At 36.6% G+C, this 20,104-nt stretch overlaps 1 protein-coding gene across 14 annotated transcripts in view; it reads left to right on the plus strand.

Moving 5' to 3' along the window:
- The window catches only part of MIA2 (MIA SH3 domain ER export factor 2), a 109,182-nt gene that overhangs the window by 28,065 nt on the left and 61,013 nt on the right, over positions 1-20,104 (plus strand). For 9 of the 14 annotated variants that reach the window (XM_030318998.1, XM_030319001.1, XM_030318999.1 and 6 more), the window contains 3 exons: positions 7,566-7,697; positions 15,154-15,175; positions 15,270-15,358. In XM_030318998.1, coding sequence (XP_030174858.1) covers positions 7,566-7,697; positions 15,154-15,175; positions 15,270-15,358 — 243 coding nt within the window. Of the gene's footprint in view, positions 1-178; positions 341-7,565; positions 7,698-15,153; positions 15,176-15,269; positions 15,359-20,104 lie in introns of those variants that run through there. The other 5 variants (XM_030319002.2, XM_030319009.2, XM_030319003.2 and 2 more) reach the window with 3 other exon arrangements.

Here is a 20,104-nt window from a genome sequence, read left to right on the forward strand (position 1 = left end):
CTAGTTGCAGGCTCCTGAGGGATGGGTATGGACCTCCGGATGTTCAGAACATAGAGTGTAACTAGAGGCGAGGCTTCCCGGTTGGAGAGCGTTGCACACTTGAGGCCTGTCGGTTTCTTTCTCTCCAGCAACCCCCCGCAGCCGGCTCAGCAGTGGTCTGCTCCTGTTGCCCGGTGCAGGTTTGGGTTCCGGACTGAAAGCTGTGTGTTCTCTGCTGCTTGTTGTGGCTCCGCCAGGCCCGGGCTGCGGCCGCTATAGCTGAGGCAACCTTGGCACCATGGAGGGGCCCGGGTCTGCCCGTCAGTCGTACTTGGGTCTGGTACTGGAAAAGCTACGCAGGGTGAGTCCAGGCGCGATCAGTGTTACTTGGCCCAGGGGTCGCAGGAGCCTCCTGGGGAAGGAAGCCGCCGACTTTGGCTTTGAGGTCTGAGCGGCCGTGGCTAGAGGTCCTGAAGCCAGTCCTCACCTGCTGTCGGGCTCGGGCCTGTGTCCGAGGCTGGTTCATAGGCGGCTTAGGTGGTTTTTTAGGTGATGGAAGGGGACCAGGAGATCAGGAAGGTGAAAAGAGCATTTGCCTAGCGGGATTTTGCAAAGGTGTGTTAAATGTTTTCGGGTTCCTAAAACGATTTCCCTTTCCGTCATGTTATTTATTTTGAACACGGGTCAGTGACACGTGGTTCTCCCTCTGTGAGAAACTTAAGGACTGATCCTCTGAAATGAATTCCCTTTAGTGCTGAAACTTCTAGTTGTCTTGAAAGGACACCTAAGCCTGGATGGGGAGTTGGGATTATAATTCTGCGTTTTCTTTTACTAAAGAATGCTCTTTTGAGATACTTTACCTTGAGATTGTTCTTCGTTTCTTTCTGTGTGTGTGTGTGTGTGTTTAGTATAAAACGTCGTGTTAATGTAAAATCTGGAGATATTGAACTCCCAGTGTTCAAAATTTCTATATATTTTTAAGATCAGTTTATAATCAGGTTGCATAGATTTTTCTCAAGTGTTTATCGGTGTCTTTGGTGACATATTTTGGGGCACTTCTATCCCTATGTTTTAGACTATTTGCATTAAAAAGTCTTTTAAAATATTGGGGCAGTTGCGATTATTGGTTTCTTGTTATCTGTATTAAAAATACTGTTATGGTATTCAGTCATTCAATTATAGCGTGTATAGTGATTTTGTGTGTGTGTGTGTGTGCGTGTGTGTGTGTGTGTGTGTGTGTGTGTGTATGACAGTTCTGTGGAGAATCTAAATGGACTGAGTTTGGACCTCTGGTATCATGCTGTCTGTTAAAGGAGAGAAGACAAAAACAAAAAACAGTACAAAGTAGAAACCGATGAAGTGCTTATCAAAGCATACACAGAAAGTGCTAAGGAAATTGAAGGGTGGGAGAGATTGTATTTTCCTGAGTGTTTAGGAAAGACTTTCCAGGCTAACCGAGTAGCTTAAGCAGAGGAGGCATGAAACAACATCGTCTGTGCAGGGAACTCAGTTTTACTAGAGTACAAACTAGGCTCGGAATGATGTGCAATAATGGTTGCTGGAGACATAAGTAGGTTCCAGTTGATGTAGGTGCTGGAGAGCATTTGAAGAATTTCAGTGGTTAGACTTTCAGTTTAAATAGAGCTTCCTACTAGTAGTGTATAGATGAAATGTAAGGAAAACAAAACTAGAAACAGGGTGTAGGGAAGAGATGACAGAGTTGTCAAGTAGTGATAAAGAAGAGGATATTGAATGGGGAAAATATTTAGTAGCTAAGAGCCAAAATGGGTAGGATTTTGTCCGTTGGATGTGAAGAATGAGAGAGAGAAGGCATCTACAATGACTCCCAGGTTTCTGGCTATGGCAGCTTCTTCATTCACAGAAAGAGGGTTTATTGGAAGAGAAGTATATTGTGGCATGAGTGATGATTTCTGATTGTACATATTTCCTTTTCTTCACTGAAAACAATAATCAAAACTTAGTTTTTATAGGACTGTGAATGGAGAGACACATGAGGAATTGCAGAATTCTTGCAGAATTTTTTCTCCTGTGAATGTATTTTTACGTGGATGATTTCTTTGCTAAAAACTGCTATGCTCACCACATGGGCCTGGGGGCTAGGATGGCACAACATCGTTCTGCTTTTTAATTTTTTTTTTTTTTTTAGTTAAAAAAATATTTTTTTGTTCAGCTATAGTTCACATAAGATTCAGTCTTTTATAGTGTCCAGTGATTTTTTTTATCTTTAAAAAATTTTTTTTCAATGTTTATTTATTTTTGAGAGAGAGAGAGAAAGACAGACAGCATGAGTGGGGGGGGGGTGCAGAGAGAGGGAGACACAGAATCCGAAGCAGGCTCCAGGCTCTGAGCTGTCAGCACAGAGCCCGACGTGGGGCTCGAACTCATGAACTGTGAGATCATGACCTGAGCTGAAGGCAGACGCTCAACCTACTGAGCCACCCAGGTGCCCCTATAGTGTCCAGTGATTTTTTTTTTTTTGTATATTCACTATGTTGTGCAGCCATCACCACAATTCCAGAATATTTCCATCACCCCCAAAAGAAACCCTGTACTTATTAGCAGTCATTCTCAATTCTCCCCTCTCTCCATCCCTTGACAACTACTAATCTACTTTTTGTCTCTATGAATTGGTCAATTCTGGACATTCCATGTAAATGGAATCCTGTAATGTGTGGCCTTTATGACTTCTTTTACTTAGCATACTTTTAAGATTCATCCATATTGTAGCTAGTAATAGTACTTCATTCCTTTTTATGGCCGAAAAATATTCCATTGTATGGATATGCCACATTTTGAATATCCATATAGTTAATGGACATTTGGGTTGTTTTCACTTTTTTGGCTATTATGAGTAATACTGCTGTGGGCATTTGTGTATAAGTTTTTTTGTGAATGTCTTCAGTTCTCGTGGGTATATACTTAGGAGTGGAATTACTGGGTCATATTTACCATATGTTTAAGTTTTTGTTTTCCACAGACACTGCACTACTTTATATCTCCACCAGCAATGTTTTAATTTTTCTACATGCTCTCCAATAATTTTTTTTTGTTTGTTTTTAGCCACCTTAGTGAGTGTAAAGTGATATCTCATTGTGGTTTGGATTTCCATTCCTCTAATTTTAATGATGTTGAGCATTTGTACATATGCTTATTCACCATTTGTGTATCGTCCTTGGAGAAATATCTATTCCTTTCTTTTACCGATTTAAAAAAAGTTGGGTTATTTGCCTTTTTGTTGTTGGAGTCATAGGAGTTTTTTTAATATATTCAGGATACAGGATCCTTATCACATACATGATTTGCAGATAGTTTCTCCCAGTCTGTGGATTGTCTTTTCACTTTAAAAAAATTATTATTTTTAATTTTTATTTATTTATTTAATTTATTTTATTATTATTATTATTTTAATGTTTATTTATTTTTGAAGGAGAGGGAGAGAGACAGAGTGAGCGGGGGAAGGGCAGAGAGAGAGAGAGAGAGAGAGAGAGACAGAATCGGAAGCAGGCTCCAGGTTCTGAGCTGGTAGCACAGAGCCTGACAGGGCTTGAACTCACGAACCACAAGATCGTGACCTGAGCCGAAGTTGGACGTCCAACCAACTGAGCCACCCAGGTGCCCCATCTTTTCACTGTTTTGATGGTGACCTTTGAAGCGTGAAGATTTGGGGTCCCTGGGTGGCTCAGTTTGTTAACTGTCCAGCTCTTGATTTCAGCTCAGGTCATGATCTCACAGTTTGTGAGTTTGAGCGCCACTTGGGACTATCTTTCTCTCCTTCTCTCTCTGCCCCTCCACTGCTTGTGCACTCTCTCTCAAAATAAATAAATACAGTAAAAAAGTTTTGAAGCACAAAGGTTTTACATTTTGATGAAGACTAATTTATTTTTTCTTTGGTCGTTTGTGCTTTTGGTGTCATATCTAAGAAACCATTGCTTAAAATGAGGTTAGAGGGATCCTGGGTGGCTCAGTTGGTTGGGCCTCTGACTCTTGATTTCAGCTCATGATTTCATCTTATGGTTGGTGGGTTTGAGCCCTGCATCAGGCTTTGCACTCACAGCATAGAGCCTGCTTGGGATTCTATCTCTTTCCCTCTTTCTCTCTGTCTTCCTCCCCCCCACCCCAATTCTTTCTCTCAAAATAAATAAATAAACTTCCAAAAAAAAAAAGGTCACAAAGATTTACAACTATGATTCCTTTTAAGAGTTTTAGCTCTAACGTTAGGGTCTGTGACCCATTTCGAATTATGGTATGAGATCCACTTGTACTAGTAACATTTGTTGAAAAGCCTGTTCTTTCTTTACTGATTTATTTTGATACTGCTGTTGAAAATCAGTTGACCATAAATTTATTTCTGGATACTCATTTCTGTTCCATTGTTTATGTGTCTATCCTTAGGCCGTTGCTAAACTGTCTTGATTATGATAGCTTTATGGCAAGTTTTGTGATAGGGGAGTGTGAGTACTCCAACATTGTTTTCTTTTCTTTTTTTTTTCTTGTTTGTCTGTCTGTGTATGGTTATATAGCTATAGAGAAGGAACTGCTATATACCTTGCATTTCTCTATAAATTTTAGGATCAGTCTGTCCTTTTTTTGCAAAAGAGGCAATTGGACTATTGATAGGGATTGCATTGATTTTGTAGATCAGTTTGGGGAGTATTGCCATCAGGACAGTATTAAGTCTTCTAATTTGAAACATAGAATGTCTTTCTATTTGTTTAGAACTTAAATTTCTTTCAACAGTGTTTGGTAGTTTTCAAAGTATAAAGTTTGCTTTATTCCTAAGTCTCTTACTCTTTTTGATGCTATTGTAAATAGTAATTTTTTAAATTTCATTTTCAGATTGTTTATTGCTATTGTATAGAAAATAGGACAGATTTTTCTGTATTGATTTTTGTATCCTACAATGTTGCTGACCTTGTTTATTAGCACTAATAGTTTCTTTTTTTTTAAACTTTTTTTTTTCAACGTTTATTTATTTTTTGGGGGACAGAGAGAGACAGAGCATGAACGGGGGAGGGGCAGAGAGAGAGGGAGACACAGAATCGGAAACAGGCTCCAGGCTCTGAGCCATCAGCCCAGAGCCTGACGCGGGGCTCGAACTCACGGACCGCGAGATCGTGACCTGGCTGAAGTCGGACGCTTAACCGACTGCGCCACCCAGGCGCCCCTAGCACTAATAGTTTCTTATTAAGACTTCTTATTTTAGAATTTTAAGATTATTTAGGATTTTCTGTATGTAAAATTATGTGATCTTCAAATGGGGGTAGTTTTAGTTTTTCCTTTACAATATAGGTGTCTTTGATTTTTTTTTTTCTTGCTTAATTGCCTTGGCCAGAACCTCCAGTACAATATTGAGTGAATATGGAGAGAGTGAATATCCTTTTCTTGGTCTTGATTTTATTTTAATATTTATTTATTCATATAATCTCTATACCAAACGTGGGGCTCAGACTTATATGACTTTGAGATCAAGAGTCACATGCTCTTCTGACTGAGCCAGCTAGGTGTCCCCCTTGTTCCAGCTTTGAGGTAAAAGCTTTCAATTTTTCATCATTAAGTAAGATGTTAGCTGTTGGTTTTTCATAGATGTCCCTTATTAGGTTGAGAAAATTCCCTTCAGTCCTAATTTGTTGAATGTTTTGATCATAAAGGATGTTGGATTTTGTTAAATGTCCTTTCTGTGTCTATTGAGATGATTGTGTGATTTTTTTTCCCTACTAATATGGTATATAATATTGATTTATTTTTATTTGTTGAACCAACCTTGTACTCTGGTATAAATGGCACTTGGTATATAATTCATTCTATATGCTGCTAGATTTGGTTTGCTATTATTTGGTTGAGAACTTTGGCATTTACATCATATATTGATGTGTGTTTTTCTTTTCCTGTGATATATTTGTTTGGCTGTCATACTAGGGTAATACTGGCCTCATGGAATGAATTAGGAAAAGTTCTCTCCTCTTTTGTTTCTTGGAAGAGTCTGAGAATGATTGGAATTAATTCTTTTGTAAACTTTTGGTAGAATTCACTAGTGAATCCATCTGGTCCTGGGCTTTTCTTTGATGGAAATTTTTAAAAAATACTAACACATTTCTGGTGAACTAGTAACGGGGGTAAATGTAGGGAGAGACAGAAATTAAAGGTTTGTTTTTTGTTTTTTGTTTTTTTTTAGAAGAGGTATAATCAGGTTTATTTAATACAGATTAATGAATAACAGACAGTAGTTTGGAAGGGGTACTTAATATGGATCAGAGTTATAAAACAGATCTGGGAAATGAGAATAGACATTAAAGGGTGTTGTTCTAGGTAGAAAGATCTTAGAAAGTAAAGATTTTTCATATGGGTTTTGGGTTGAACTCTGGAAAGAAACAGACCTGATTAGACTGCAGGTTTTTTCTTAAAAGGACATTTTTCTTTTTCTCCGTACTATTCTCCTTTCTGTGTTTGAGTAATGTTTGGGGCCTGGTAACAAAGAAAAGAATAACCCCATTGGGTGAGGATGAATAATGAGCTGACCCAGAGAAAGATGAAATATAGAAGGAATTGTAAAAGCCTTAAGCTGTTTTGTGCTGAAGACCTGAGAGGGAGAGAAGTAGTATAGAAAGGCCATGGTTACAAGATCATGGTCTTTGAAAGAGGATTGATGGAAATGGTTAACCTTTCCTGAGTACCTGTCATGCATGTTCAAACAGCATTAATCCCATGATAGATAAGAGAATGGAGCCACAGAAATAGGGTAGATAGAGGCATTCAGATTCAAAACCCAAAACTTCATCATTGGTTTTCAAACTTTTTTTTTTTCTCTAAGCTGCAGATCTATTCCCCCCCCCCCCCATGGGGAAATCTTAAATGGAACCCAGTATATTCTATACATAAAACCTAAACTGGTTGATAGCAGGATAAGAACACCTGAGCTCAGATTCTTTCTTTGGCCATCTCTCCTCCTCTTATTCTCGGAAATCTGAGGCATCTCTGTAGAACTCCAGTTTTGAAATCATTGCGTTTCACCATACTGCTATTTTTCATCACTTGATGATTGAAAATTGCCAGAAAAATACACGTGATACCTTCTGTTTGGTAGTCTGGCAGCTTATTTCATGAAATGGATGTTAAGAGTGTTTACACATAAACCTGTACTTATGTTTGTGTCTTAGTTTATGTGGGGTCCTATAATAAAATACCACAGACTGGGTGGCTGTTAAACAAGTAACATTGTTCTCAGTTCTGGAGGCTGAGAAGGCCAAGATTAAGGCGGAGCAGATCCTGGGTCTGGTGAGGATATGCTTCCTGATTCATTCTTCTTATAACCTCACATGGTGGAAAGGTCAAGGGAACTCTCTGTGGTCTCTTTTATAAGGGCACTAATCCCATTCATGAGGGTTCCACTCTCATGATCTAATCACCACCCCTAAAGCCCCACTTCCAAATAACCATCACACTGGGGATTTGGTTGCGACATAGGAATTTTGTGGGGCCACAAACATTCCACGTATAGCAAGCAGTTTGTAATCGACACTTTTTATCAAACGTGCATTTTTGAGAAGTTAATTTTCTTTGTCTTGAAGGTTGTGGCAGTGTTGCCTGAAGATATGAGACCAGGTCCTAATCCCTATGGTTTCCCATGGGAAATGGTAATATGTGCAGGTGTTGTTGGAGTTTTTGCTGTTCTCTTGTTTTTGTGGAGAAGTTTTCGATCGGTAAGTAACCAATACTAAGAGAATATTCATCTGTCTTCAGGTTGAAAAATTAACATAAGAAATATATCTTTTGGGGCTCTTGGGTGGGTCCGTTGGTTAATTGTCCAACTTGGCACAGGTCATTATTTCGCAGTTTGTGAGTTCAAGCCCTGTGTTGGGCTCTGTGCCAACAGCTCGGAGCCTGGAACCTGCTTTGGATTCTGTGTCTCTCTCTCTCTCTCTCTCTCTCTCTCTCTCTCTCTGCCCCTCCTCCACTCATGTTCTGTCTCTCCTTCAAAAAGAAATAAACATTTAAAAAAAAGTTAAAAAAAAGAAATCTATCTTTTATTTTAAGCAAACGTATTAGCCTGTTATGTGTATTCCTCGTGTTAATGTGTGGCTACTAGAAATTGAATATGGATTTAGAAGAATTTTTCTAAGTGTAAAAATGTTAAAGACTTTATTTGTAGAAGTATTCTACACTAATACCCTACCTGTATTTCTTATTTATTTATTTATTTATTTATTTATTTATTTATTTATTTATTTATTTTAATCTGTGTTTATTGTTAACAATATACTAAGAATCTGTGAATTTACCACTCAACTTGAAACCAAAACATGGACTATCACTTACATTAGGTGATCTTCCCTCATTTCATCCCCTTTTCTCCTTGTGCTAGAGGTAACCTTGCTCTGGATCCTGTGTTTATTATTCCCATGCCTTAAATTTTTTTTCTTTTTTTTTTGGTGGTCATATCTACATATATTTCTCAAGTATAATATATAATCTTATTTGGTATAATGCCATAAGACATATCTTGTAACTTTTTTAGTTCATCCTCTGTTGCTAAGATTTATCCACATATTTGGATAGGGCTATGGTTTTTTCCGTATTGAGTGCTTTAGAATATTACATTGTAAGCATATGCTACAGTTTATATGTAGATTTTATGGTTTTGGACATCTGGGTTATTTCCATGTTTTTTTCTGTTACAAATAGTGCTGCTGTGTATATTCTTATACATGTCTCCTGTAGTATATTTGTAAGTTTTTCTTGGGAGTAAACTTAATGTGAGATTACTGGGTTATAGGGTATGTGGAGGTTTTACTTTGAAAAGATAATGACAAATTCTTTTCCGAATTGTCTATACCAGTTTACACTCACACAAGCAATATATAGGAGCTCCTAGAGATCCACTTGTTCTCTTTCTTCTCCAACATTTGTTATTGTTGACATTCTTTATTATTGCCATTTTGAGTGGGTATAAAATGGAGTCTTATCATAGTCTTGATTTTAATTTCTTGATCACCAAGTAGATTGAAATCTCTTAATAAATTCATTGGCCATTTGTATTTGTTCTTTTTGGAAATAATTATTTAGGTCTTTTGCCATTTTTCTATGAGTAGTTTAGATATTCTTGATGGTGTCTTTAGTTTGATTGATTGATTATGAATATGCCACATTTTATTTAACATTCTGTTGTTGATGAATATTTGGGTTGTTTCCAGTTTGGGGCTAGTATGGAAAGTGTTGCTATGTACATTTTTATGGGCTGTTTGGGAAACATATGTATACATCTCTCTTGTTTATATAACTAGGAGAGAGATAGCTGCATCATAGTATATGTAGATGTACTCAGTTTTAGTAGATGCACCAAATTTATTTTTCAAAGTTGTCTTCATACTAGTTGACACTTTTACCAGAAATTAATGAGTGTTCTAGTTGTTTTCACATACTTACTAACACTTGATACTGACTGACTTTTAAATTTGAGCCATGTTTGAAGGTATGCATTTATTTTCTTATTGTGGTTGTAATTTGTATTTCTTGGATTACCACTGTGGTTGAGCATCTTTTCATGTGTTAAAAGGCCATTTGTTTAGTTTGTACACTGCCTCCTCAAGTCTTTTGTCCATTTTCTATTTCCTTTTTCTTTTTTCTGTTTTAAATGTTTATTTATTTATTTTGGGGGTACAGAGACAGAGGAAGAGAGAATCCCAAGCAGGCTCTGTGCTGTCATGACCTGATCCAAAATCAAGAGTTGGATGCCTAACCAACTGAGCACACCTGTTTTTTTTTTCCTTTTTAAAATATTTTTCATAATTTCTTTGTTTTTGTCTAAGTATACTTGACATGTAACATTTTCTCAATCTAAGGTGTACACATGTTAATTAATGTTATAAATGTTGATACATTTATATATTATAATTTCCATTTTAGTGATAATTAGCACCTCTGTTACATTATGTGTTAATTTTTTTCTAGTGGTTGGAATAATTAAGTTCTAGTCTTTTAGCAGATTTGATGATTATAATACAGTGTTGTTTATAGTTACTATACTGTGCATTAGATCTCTGGGCTTATTTGCTACTAGTTGTGAGTTTGTACCTTTTAAGCTATCCTTGTTGCCAGTGTCGCAGTATGAAACATTGTTTCATCTTCCTTACCATGTTTTTGTCTGCTCATCAGAGAACAGAAATTCTTTGAAAATTTTGCATTTAACATGTCCTTGATCTTGAATGTAATTTTTTGCCTGGAATGGGGTAAAGATTCGGTCTAATTTTAACTCCAAGATACAACCATTTTCCTGCTCATCTGCCACGCCACGTATTAAGAGTTCAAATGCATGGACTGTGTAGATCTTTTTTTTTTTAATTATTTTCCACCGATTACTGTTGAGAGCAGATACATGTATATCATTCTGTATCTCATCAATTAGGGGAAGACTAATTTGTGTTGTTCATGTATTATATTCTTGTTCTTTTCTTCTTTGCTTTCTTTTATCAAGAATGAAGAGAATTTGACTGAATTTCACTCTCTTGATAGATTTATAATTTTTTTGTAGTTCTGCAGTTGTTGCTTAACATATTTTGAGCATATTTTATAAGATGGATACATGTTTAGAATTGCTATATCTCTTATTGGTGGATTGAACCTTTTGTCAGTATCTGGTAACTCTCTTTAATGTTAGTGATTCTTTTGTCTTAAGGTTTCTTTTATCTCTCATTTTTATAGCCATAGCAACTTTTTTGGGTGATATTTGATAGGTCTTTTTCTGTCCTTGTACATTTTAGCCTTTCTATGGCCTTCTACTTAATGTGCATCCTGTGTAAATTTTTTTTTTTTAAGTTTATTTATTTTGAGAGAGAGAGGGAGAGACGGGGGAGGGACTGGGGAGAGAGAGAGAGAGAGAGAGAGAGCGTGCATGCGTGAGCACGCGGGGGAGGGGCAGAGAGAGAATTCTAAGCAGGCTCCACATTTCAGTGTAGAACCTGATGCCGGACTGGAACTCATGAGTCATAAAGTCATGAGCCTTTCAGCAAAGTGACAGGATATAAAATCAATGCACAGAAATCGGTTGCATTCCTATACACCAACAATGAAGCAATAGAGAGAGAAATCAAGGAATCGATCCCATTTGCAATTGCACCAAAAACTATAAACTATTTAGGAATAAATCTAACCAAAGAGGTGAAAAATCTACACACTGAAAACTATAGAAAGCTTATGAAAGAAATTGAAGAAGACACAAAAAAAATGGAAAAATATTCCATGTTCCTGGATAGGAAGAACAAATATTATTAAAATGTCAATACTACCCAAAGCAATCTATATATTCAATGCAATCCCTATCAAAATAACACCAGCATTCTTCACAGAGGTAGAACAAACAATCCTAAAATTTGTATGGAACCATAAAAGACCCCAAATAGCCAAAGCAATCTTGAAACAGAAAACCAAAGCAGGAGGCATCACAAGCCCGGACTTCAAGCTGTATTACAAAGCTGTAATCATCAAGACAGTTCGCTACTGGCACAAAAACAGACGCTCAAATCAATGGAACAGAATAAAGAACCCAGAAATGGACCCACAAATGTATGGCCAACTATTCTTTGGCAAAGCAGGAAAGAATATCCAATGGAATGAAGACAGCCTCTTCAGCAAGTGGTGCTGGGAAAACTGGACAGGGCATGCAGAAGAATGAACCTGGACCACTTTCTTACACCATACCCAAAAATAAATTCAAAATGGATGAAAGACCTAAATGTAAGACAGGAAGCCATTAAAATCCTTGAGGTGAAAGCAGGCAAGAACCTCTTTGACCTTGGCTGCAGCAACTTCGTACTCAACATGTCTCCGGAGGCAAGGGAAACAAAAGCAAAAATGAACTATTAGGACCTCATCAAAATTAAAAGCTTCTGCACAGTGAAGGAAATATTCAGCAAAACTAAAAGGCAACTGGGAGAATGGGAGAAGATATTTGCAAATAACATATCAGATAAAGGGTTAGTCTCCAAAATCTATAAAGAACTTATCAAACTCAACACCCAAAAAACAAATAATCCAGTGAAGAAATGGGCTAAAGACATGAATAGACACTTCTCCAAAGAAGACATCCACATGGCCAACAGATAAATGAAATGATGCTCAGTGTCACTCATCATCAGGGAAATACAAATCAAAACCACAATGAGATACCACCTCACACCTGCCAGAATGGCTAACATGAACAACTCAGGCAACCACAGATGTTGGCGAGGATGCGGAGAAAGAGGATCTCTTTTGCACTGCTGGTGGGAATGCAAGCTGATACAGCTACTCCGGAAAACAGTATGGAGGTTCCTCAAAAAATTAAAAATAGAACTACCCTATGACCCAGCAATTGTACTAGTAGGTATCTATCCAAGGGATACAGGTATGCTGTTTCGAAGGGACACATGCACCCCAATGTTTATAAGCAGCACTATCAACAATAGCCAAAGTATGGAAATAACTCAAATGTCCATCAATGGATGAATGGATAAAGAAGATGTGTACAATGGCAATCAAAAGGAATGAAATCTTGCCATTTGCAACTATGTGGATGGAACCAGAGGGTATTATGCTAAGCGAAATTAGTCAGAGAAAGACAAATATCATATGACTTCACTCATATGAGGACTTTAAGATACAAAACAGCTGAACATAAGGGAGAGGAAGCAAAAATAATATAAAAACAGGGAAGGAGACAAAAACATAAGAGACTCTTAAATATGGAGAACAAACAGGGTTTCTGGAGGGGTTGTGGGAGGGGGGATGGGCTAAATGGGTAAGGGGCATTAAGGAATCTACTCCTGAAATCATTGTTGCACTAGATCCTAACTAACTTGGATGTAAATTAAAAGAATAAATTAACAATTAAAAAAAAAATCATGAGCCTGATGATCTGAGCCAAAATAAAGAGTCTGATGCTTAACTGTTTGAGCCAACCAGGTACCTCTGTAAATTTCTTTTATGTCTATTCTGGCAATCTCTTGTTTTTTCACTGTTTAGTCTGTCTACATATGTTATGATTATTGATGTATTTGGACTAAATTCTTTCAGCTTTGTTTATTCCACTTTTTTTTTTATTTATTTTTATTTTTTATTTTTTATTTTTTTTGTTTATTCCACTTTTTATGTTTAAATTCTTTTACATTGGTAAGTAAATCTTTTTACAGTGAAGACAAGAACCTTAACATACTCTCACATCCATTGGTTTCTTTCACTTTACTACTCAGATATATTTCTTCTTTTCTTTGTTTTTAACTTTCTCCTCTACTCTGTCCCTATCCCTTACAAACCACAAAAATTATTGCCAAGATACTTGGCCCTTACTTGATGTATCTCTTGAGGGTCTCCTGGATTTACTTCTTCCCATATTTGAATGCTTCTTTCAAAATTGTTTTTAGTGTAGATCTTTGCGTGGCAAACCTTCTGCAACTTTATTTTGAGTGCTTCAAGATATTTGAATTAAGTCCTCACTTGGAATGGTAATTTGTTTGATATAAACATTCTAGGTTCAAAGTTCTGTCCTTTTAATACTTCAAAAGCCTTACTTCCTTGTCTTTTTACGTTTCATGTTACTTATTAAAAGGTCTAATGGCAGTGTGATTCTTATTTATAAATGATCTATAAATGATCTTTCTCTGTGAAAGCTTTTAGGATCTTTTAAGTTGACATTGTTATTTCAATATAATGTGTCTAAGTTTGAATATTTTAAAATATTTTTAGAATTCTCTGGAATCTTTTAATATGAGAGCTTGTTTGCTTGTTTATTTATTTATATTAATTTACTTATTGTTTTAGAGGGAGAGAAAGCACAAGTGGGGGAGAGGAGAGAGAGACAGAGAGAATTTTTTTTTTTTTTTTGTAATAAAAAAATTATTTTAGAGAGAGTGCAAGGAGGAGAGAGGGGCAGAGGGAGAGAGAATCCTCACACTCAGCATGGAGCCTGATGCATGGCTCTGTCCCACAACCCTGGGTTCATGACCTGAGCTGAAATCATGAGTGGGTTGCTCAACCGACTGAGCCACACAGACATGCTGAGAGAGGGAGAGAATCTTATGCAGGCTCCACTCTTCAGCGTGGAGCCTGATATGGAGCACAGTCCCCATCACCCTCGGGTGATGACCTGAGCTGAAATCAAGAGATGGATGCTGAACTGACTGAGCCACCCAGCTGCCCCTGTTTTATCTTTTTTTAATTTTAGGAGTTATCTTCTGCATTTTACATTTCATTTTCTCTTTTTGAGACTATTTTTTGGATTTTGTCCCTTCTACTTCTGTCTTCCATGTGTCTTAACTTTTGTTTTTTAATTTTTTTCAGCTTCCTGTTACCTTTTGAGATCGTTCCTTAATGTGATTTAGTGCACTGATTTAGTCCTCATCAATACTGATTCCACTGTACCTTGACCTTAAAACTTTTGTTTTTTAATTTTATACCTATATATCTTTGTAGATGATTTAAGTCCCCATTTAAGTTCCCTAAGCCTGATCCCTTTACAAATGGAGTTTTTCCTTCATTTTTTGAAGTCTATTCAGATCCATGGTCCTGTGGTAAACATTTCTCAAACTGTTATTTTGGAAAACATGATGTTAATAAGGGCTTCCTGAAATAGGAAGGAACCTGTTTTAGGGTAAAATATATTTGAAGAACAATGGACTAAATGAAATGAAACTGCTATCTTTAAGGTTGAGTTATTTCAGAACCTTCAGTATGCTTATATACAATGTGAATCTTCAATAGAGAGACTTTAATATGTAGCATTTTTTCCATTGGAAAAAGAACACTCTCAGTTAATGTATATTCATACTAAGGCAGTAAGAAACCAGTTATTTATGTTAACTTTTAAAAAAATGTTTATTTTTGAGAGAGAAAGTGCGAGGACGCGCGTGCAAAAGAGACTGCAAGAGGGGGAGGGACAGAGAGAGAGGGAGACACAGAATCTGAAGCTGGCTCCAGGCTCCAGCTGTCAGCACAGAGCCTGATGTGGGGCTCGAACTCACGAACCACAAGATCATGACCTGAACCGAAGTCAGTCACTTAACCAACTGAATCACTTAGGCGCCCCAGAAACCAGTTATTTTTAAGTTGGTAATAGAAGTTAAATAAGTCAGATTTACTTAAATATGTATTTGTTTTAATATAATTTTGTTGAATTTTTTTTTTCAGGTTAGAAGCCGGCTTTATGTGGGTAAGCTCTTTTTTCTATTATAGATCTCATCATTATTGTTCATAATTTTGAACCTTAAAACAATTTACATATAATACAATTTTTTTTTTTTCAGGAAGAGAGAACAAGCTGGCTATAGAACTTTCTACACTGCTTGATGAAAAATGTAAACTACTTGAAAAATTTAGCCTTGTTCAGAAAGAGGTAAGACATTTTTGAAAATGTTACATACGTGTTAGAGCTGGAAGACTTTACACTTTGCAGTGCAGAAACTTCTGTGTAAGTTTATTAGTGCTTGTTTGCAAAGTGTGAGAGTTCAGTTGCTCTTCATATTACCAGTCTTACTAATTGTAACCACTGTGGTAAGAGCATAGTGATGTTTTATTGTGGTTTCATTTTCATTTCCCTGACTAATGAGGTTAAGCACCTTTTTCATATGTTTATTGGTTGTTTGGATATCTTTTTTGTGAAGTTGCCTGTTTAAGGGTTTTTTGTTTTGTTTTTATTTTTCTTATTTGAAAAGGTATGGTTATCTCTTTTTCTTTTTTGATACGTAGAATATTTTCTATATTTGAACACAAGTCCTTTGTTAGGCGTATGTATTGCAAATATTTTCCTTCACTGTGTGGTTTGCCTTTTTATTTCAATGGTAAGCAGAAGTTCTTAATTTTAACCTAGTCTCATTTGTTAATCTTGTCTTTATGATGCCTGCTTTTTGTTTCTTATTTAAGAATTTTTGTCTACTTAAGGTTATGAAGATATTCTTCTGTGCTACTTTCAGAAGCTTTGTTTTACTTTTCTCATTTAGTCTTTGTATAAATTTGGTAGAGCCACCATAACAAAATATCACAGACCAGGTGGCTTACCCAACAGAAATTAATTTTTTCACAGTTCTGGAGGCTAGAAGTCTAAGATCAAAGGGTTGACAGGTTTGATTTCTTACGAGGCTCCTCTCCTTAGCTTGCATGTGGCTGCCTGCTTGCCTGGACCTCCCCTGGTCTTTCCTCTGTCCAGGTGCTTGTTTCTGGTATCTCTCTTTGTGTCCAAATTTCTTCTTTTTATAGGACATCATGTGATTAGATTAGGGCCCATCCTTAAGCCTTTATTTTAACTTAATCACCTCTTTAAAGGGCCTGTCTCCAAATACGGTCACATTATGAGGTACTGAGGCTTCAACATATAAATTTTGGGGAAAACAGTTTAACCCAAATTTAATTAATCTTTAATTCACCTGTAATTGAATTTGTAATGGTGTGATTTGGAAGTCAAGATTCAGTGTTTTTCAGATGGATGTTGAATTAACCAGTACTGTTTATGGAAAAGACCATCTTTTCCTTTGTTCCGTGGTGTCATCTTAAATCAAGTGCTGTATATATTTGAGTATTTCTGTAATATCTTCTGTTCTGTTGGTCAGTTTTTTAAATTCTTGTGCCAATATCATGCTTTTTAATCTATCTTTTTGTAACGATTCTTGATAGCTGACAGTGTAAACCTCCATGTTTGTTTTTAAAGATTGTCTTGGTGATCTTGGTACTTTGCTGTTCTATATAGATTTTAAATCAGTTCATCAGTTTACACACATAGGCTGCTAGGAATTCAGTTGGGATTACATTGAATATATAGATCAATTTGGAGAGGACTGACATTTTTACAATGTTGAGTTCTTATCCATGGACTATATAGTATATCCCTTTATTAACATCTTTTAAAACCTCTCTGTTATTGTTTAAATTTTTGTGTTGAGGTCCTCATCATGTTTTATTAGATTTATTCCCTGGTATCTGGTGATTTTTGAAAGTCATCTAAATAGTATAGCTTTTTCTTTGTTTTTAAAAATTAAAAAAATTTTTAAAAACATTTTAGAGAGAGAGAACACGCAAGTGGGTGAGAAGGACAGAGGGAGACAGAGAAAATCCTAAGCAGCCTCTATGCTGAGAACTAAGCATGGAGCCCGAGGCAGGGCTTGGTCTTACACCCTGGGATCATGACCTGAGCTGAAATCAAGAGTTGGACACTCAACCAACTGAGCTACTCAGGCACCCCGATAGTATAGCTTTTTCTTAACAGCTTTGTTGTAATATAATTTACCCACTATGCAGTTCAGCCATTTAAAGTATACAAATGACTGGCTTTTAGTATATTTACAGCTGTTCATCCATTGCCATAATTTTTGTACATTTTTATTACCCCCAAAGAGGCCCTGTAGCCCTTAGTTATCACCCTTCACCCAGTTTCCCCTACTCCCAAGCCCTAGACAACTTATCTACCTTTTTTTTTTCTATAACTTTGTTTGCTCTGTGTTCCATTTCACATAAATGGAATCATACAACATGTGGTTCTTTGTGTCTGTTTTTTTTTTCACTTAGTAAAATGTTTTCAAGTTTCATCCATGTTGTGTATAGATTTGCCGGTTCTGGGGCACTTGGGTGGCTCAGTCTGTTTAAATGTCCTTCTTGAGCTCAGGTCATGATCTCACAGTTTGTGACTTCGAGTCCCACATCGGGCTCTTTGCTGACAGCTCAGAGCCTGGAGCCTGCTTTGGATTCTGTATCTCCCTCTCTCTGCCCCTCCTCCACTCATTCTCTCTCTCTCTCTCTGTTTGTCTCTCTCAAAAAAAAAAAAAATAAATAAACATTAGATTCACCTATTCTGGACGTTTCACATAAATAGAATCATATAATATATAGTCCTTTGTGACTGGCTTTTTTCACTTACATTATGTTTTCAAGGTTCATCCATGTTGTAGTATGAATCAGTACTTTTTTTTTTGCCAAATACTCTTCTTTGCCACAATTTATATATGTGTTTGTCAGTTGGGTTATTCTGTTTTTGGCTGCTACAAGTGATGGTGCTATGGACATTTGTGTACAAGTTTTATGTGAATATGTGTTTTCAATTCTTTGGTGTATATTCCTATGAGTGCAATTGATGGATATGTGTTTAACTTTTTAGGAACTGCCAGATTGTTTTCTATAGTGGCTATACCAGTTTACATTCCTACCACAAGTTTGTGAGTGTTCTAGTTTCTCCACATCTTTCCAAACACTTGTTACTATCTGTCTTTTTGATTTTAGCCATCCTAGTGAGTATGAAGCTGTTATCTCACTGTGATTTTAATTTGCATTTCTCTGATGGCTAATTATGAGGAGCACTTATCTTTTCATGTGCTCATTGACTGTTTATCTTTTCTTGAGAAATGTCTCTGCAGTTCCTTTGCCTATTTTTAAATCGGTCTTTCATCTTACTATCAAGTTGTAACTTTGTATATTACAGATGTGAAATTCTCATTAGATTATGTGATTTGCAAGTATTTTCTCTCATTTCTGTGGGTTGTCTCTTCACTCTCTTGGTGGTATCTTTGAAGCATAAATTTTTTTTATTAAAAATTTTTTTAAATGTTTATTTTAATAAATTAATTTTATTTAATTTATTTTTGAGAGAGAGAGAGAGAGAGAGAGAGAGAGAGAGAGTGTGTGTGTGTGTGAGTGGGGAGGGGCAGAGAGAGAGGGACACACAAAATCTGAAGCAGGCTCCAGGCTCTAAGCTGTCAATAGAGCCTGACATGGGGCTCGAACTCACGAACTGTGAGATCATGACTTGAGCTGAAGTCGGAAGCTTAACCAGCTGAGCCACCCAGGTGCTCCTGAAACATAAATGTTTTCAATTTTTTTTTATTTTAAAGTTTTATTTATTGTTTTGAGAGAATGTGCTCATGCATGAGCACAAGCGGGGCAGGGGTAGAGGGAGAGGGAGAGGGAGAGAGAGGATCCCAAGCAAACTGCATTGTCACCATGGACCCTAATGTGGGACCTGAGCCCTGAACCCAGGAGATCAGGACCTGAGCCAAAACCAAGAGTTGGATGCTTAACTGACTGAACCACCCAGTGGCCCCAAATGTTTTTAATTTTGATAATGCTCAGTTTATCTACTTTTTTTTTTGTTGGTTATACTTTTTTTGGTGTCATATCTAAGAAACCATTGCCTAAAACAACTCACAAAGATTTGCACCTATATTTCCTTCTAAAAGTTTTATGGGATTAGTTCTTCTGTTTAGGTTTTTATTTGTTTGGAATTAATTTTTGTAAATTATATTAGGTAGGGGTCCAGCTTCATTCTTTGGCATGTGGATATCCAGTTTTTCCTAGCATTATTTGTTGAAAGGACTGTTCTTTCTGCACTGAATTATCTTGGTAACTTGTTGAAAATCAATTGACTAAAGTTGTGAAGTTTCGACTCTTCAGTCAATTTCATTGATCTGTTATGTCTATCTTTATACCAAGTCCACACTGTCTTGATTAGTGTAGTTTTGTCGAAAGGTTTGAAGTTGGGAAGTGTAAGTCTTCTAACTTTGTTCATTTTTTTTTTCAAGATAATTTTGACTATTCTCACCGAGTCCTTTACATTTTCTGTGAATTTTGGGATCAGCTTGCAATTTCTGCAAATGGATTAGCTGGAATTTTTTTCTTTTTTAAGATTTTACATTTTTTTTAAATTAAAAAAAATTTTTTTAAACATTTTTTTATTTTATTTTTTGAGAGAGAGAGATAGAACACAAGCAGGGGAGGGGCAGAGAGAGAGAGGGAGACACAGAATCCAAAGCAGGCTTCAGGCTCTGAGCTGTTAGATGCAGGGCTCAAACCCACAAATGTGAAATCATGACCTGAGCCAAATTCAGAGGCTTAACCCACTGAGCCACCCAGGTGTCCCAAACTTACTTATTTTAATGTCTGACTGAAAACTCTTATTATTTGCATCCCTCAAGAGTCTGTTTCTCTTGCTCATTTTTTCTCTTGGTTCTTAGTCAAATCTTGTGTTGGTCAGTGCCAGGTTATTTGTAGAGAAAAATTTGAAGTTGTGGGTGATGTTTCTGTAGTGAGGATTTGCTGTTGCTTCTCATAGGCAGCTAGGCTAAAACATTACAAATCGTAGATTACTTTAATTACAGATTAA

The sequence above is a fragment of the Lynx canadensis genome, chromosome B3 (genome assembly GCF_007474595.2).
Source record: "Lynx canadensis isolate LIC74 chromosome B3, mLynCan4.pri.v2, whole genome shotgun sequence".
Classification (NCBI taxonomy): domain Eukaryota; kingdom Metazoa; phylum Chordata; class Mammalia; order Carnivora; family Felidae; genus Lynx; species Lynx canadensis.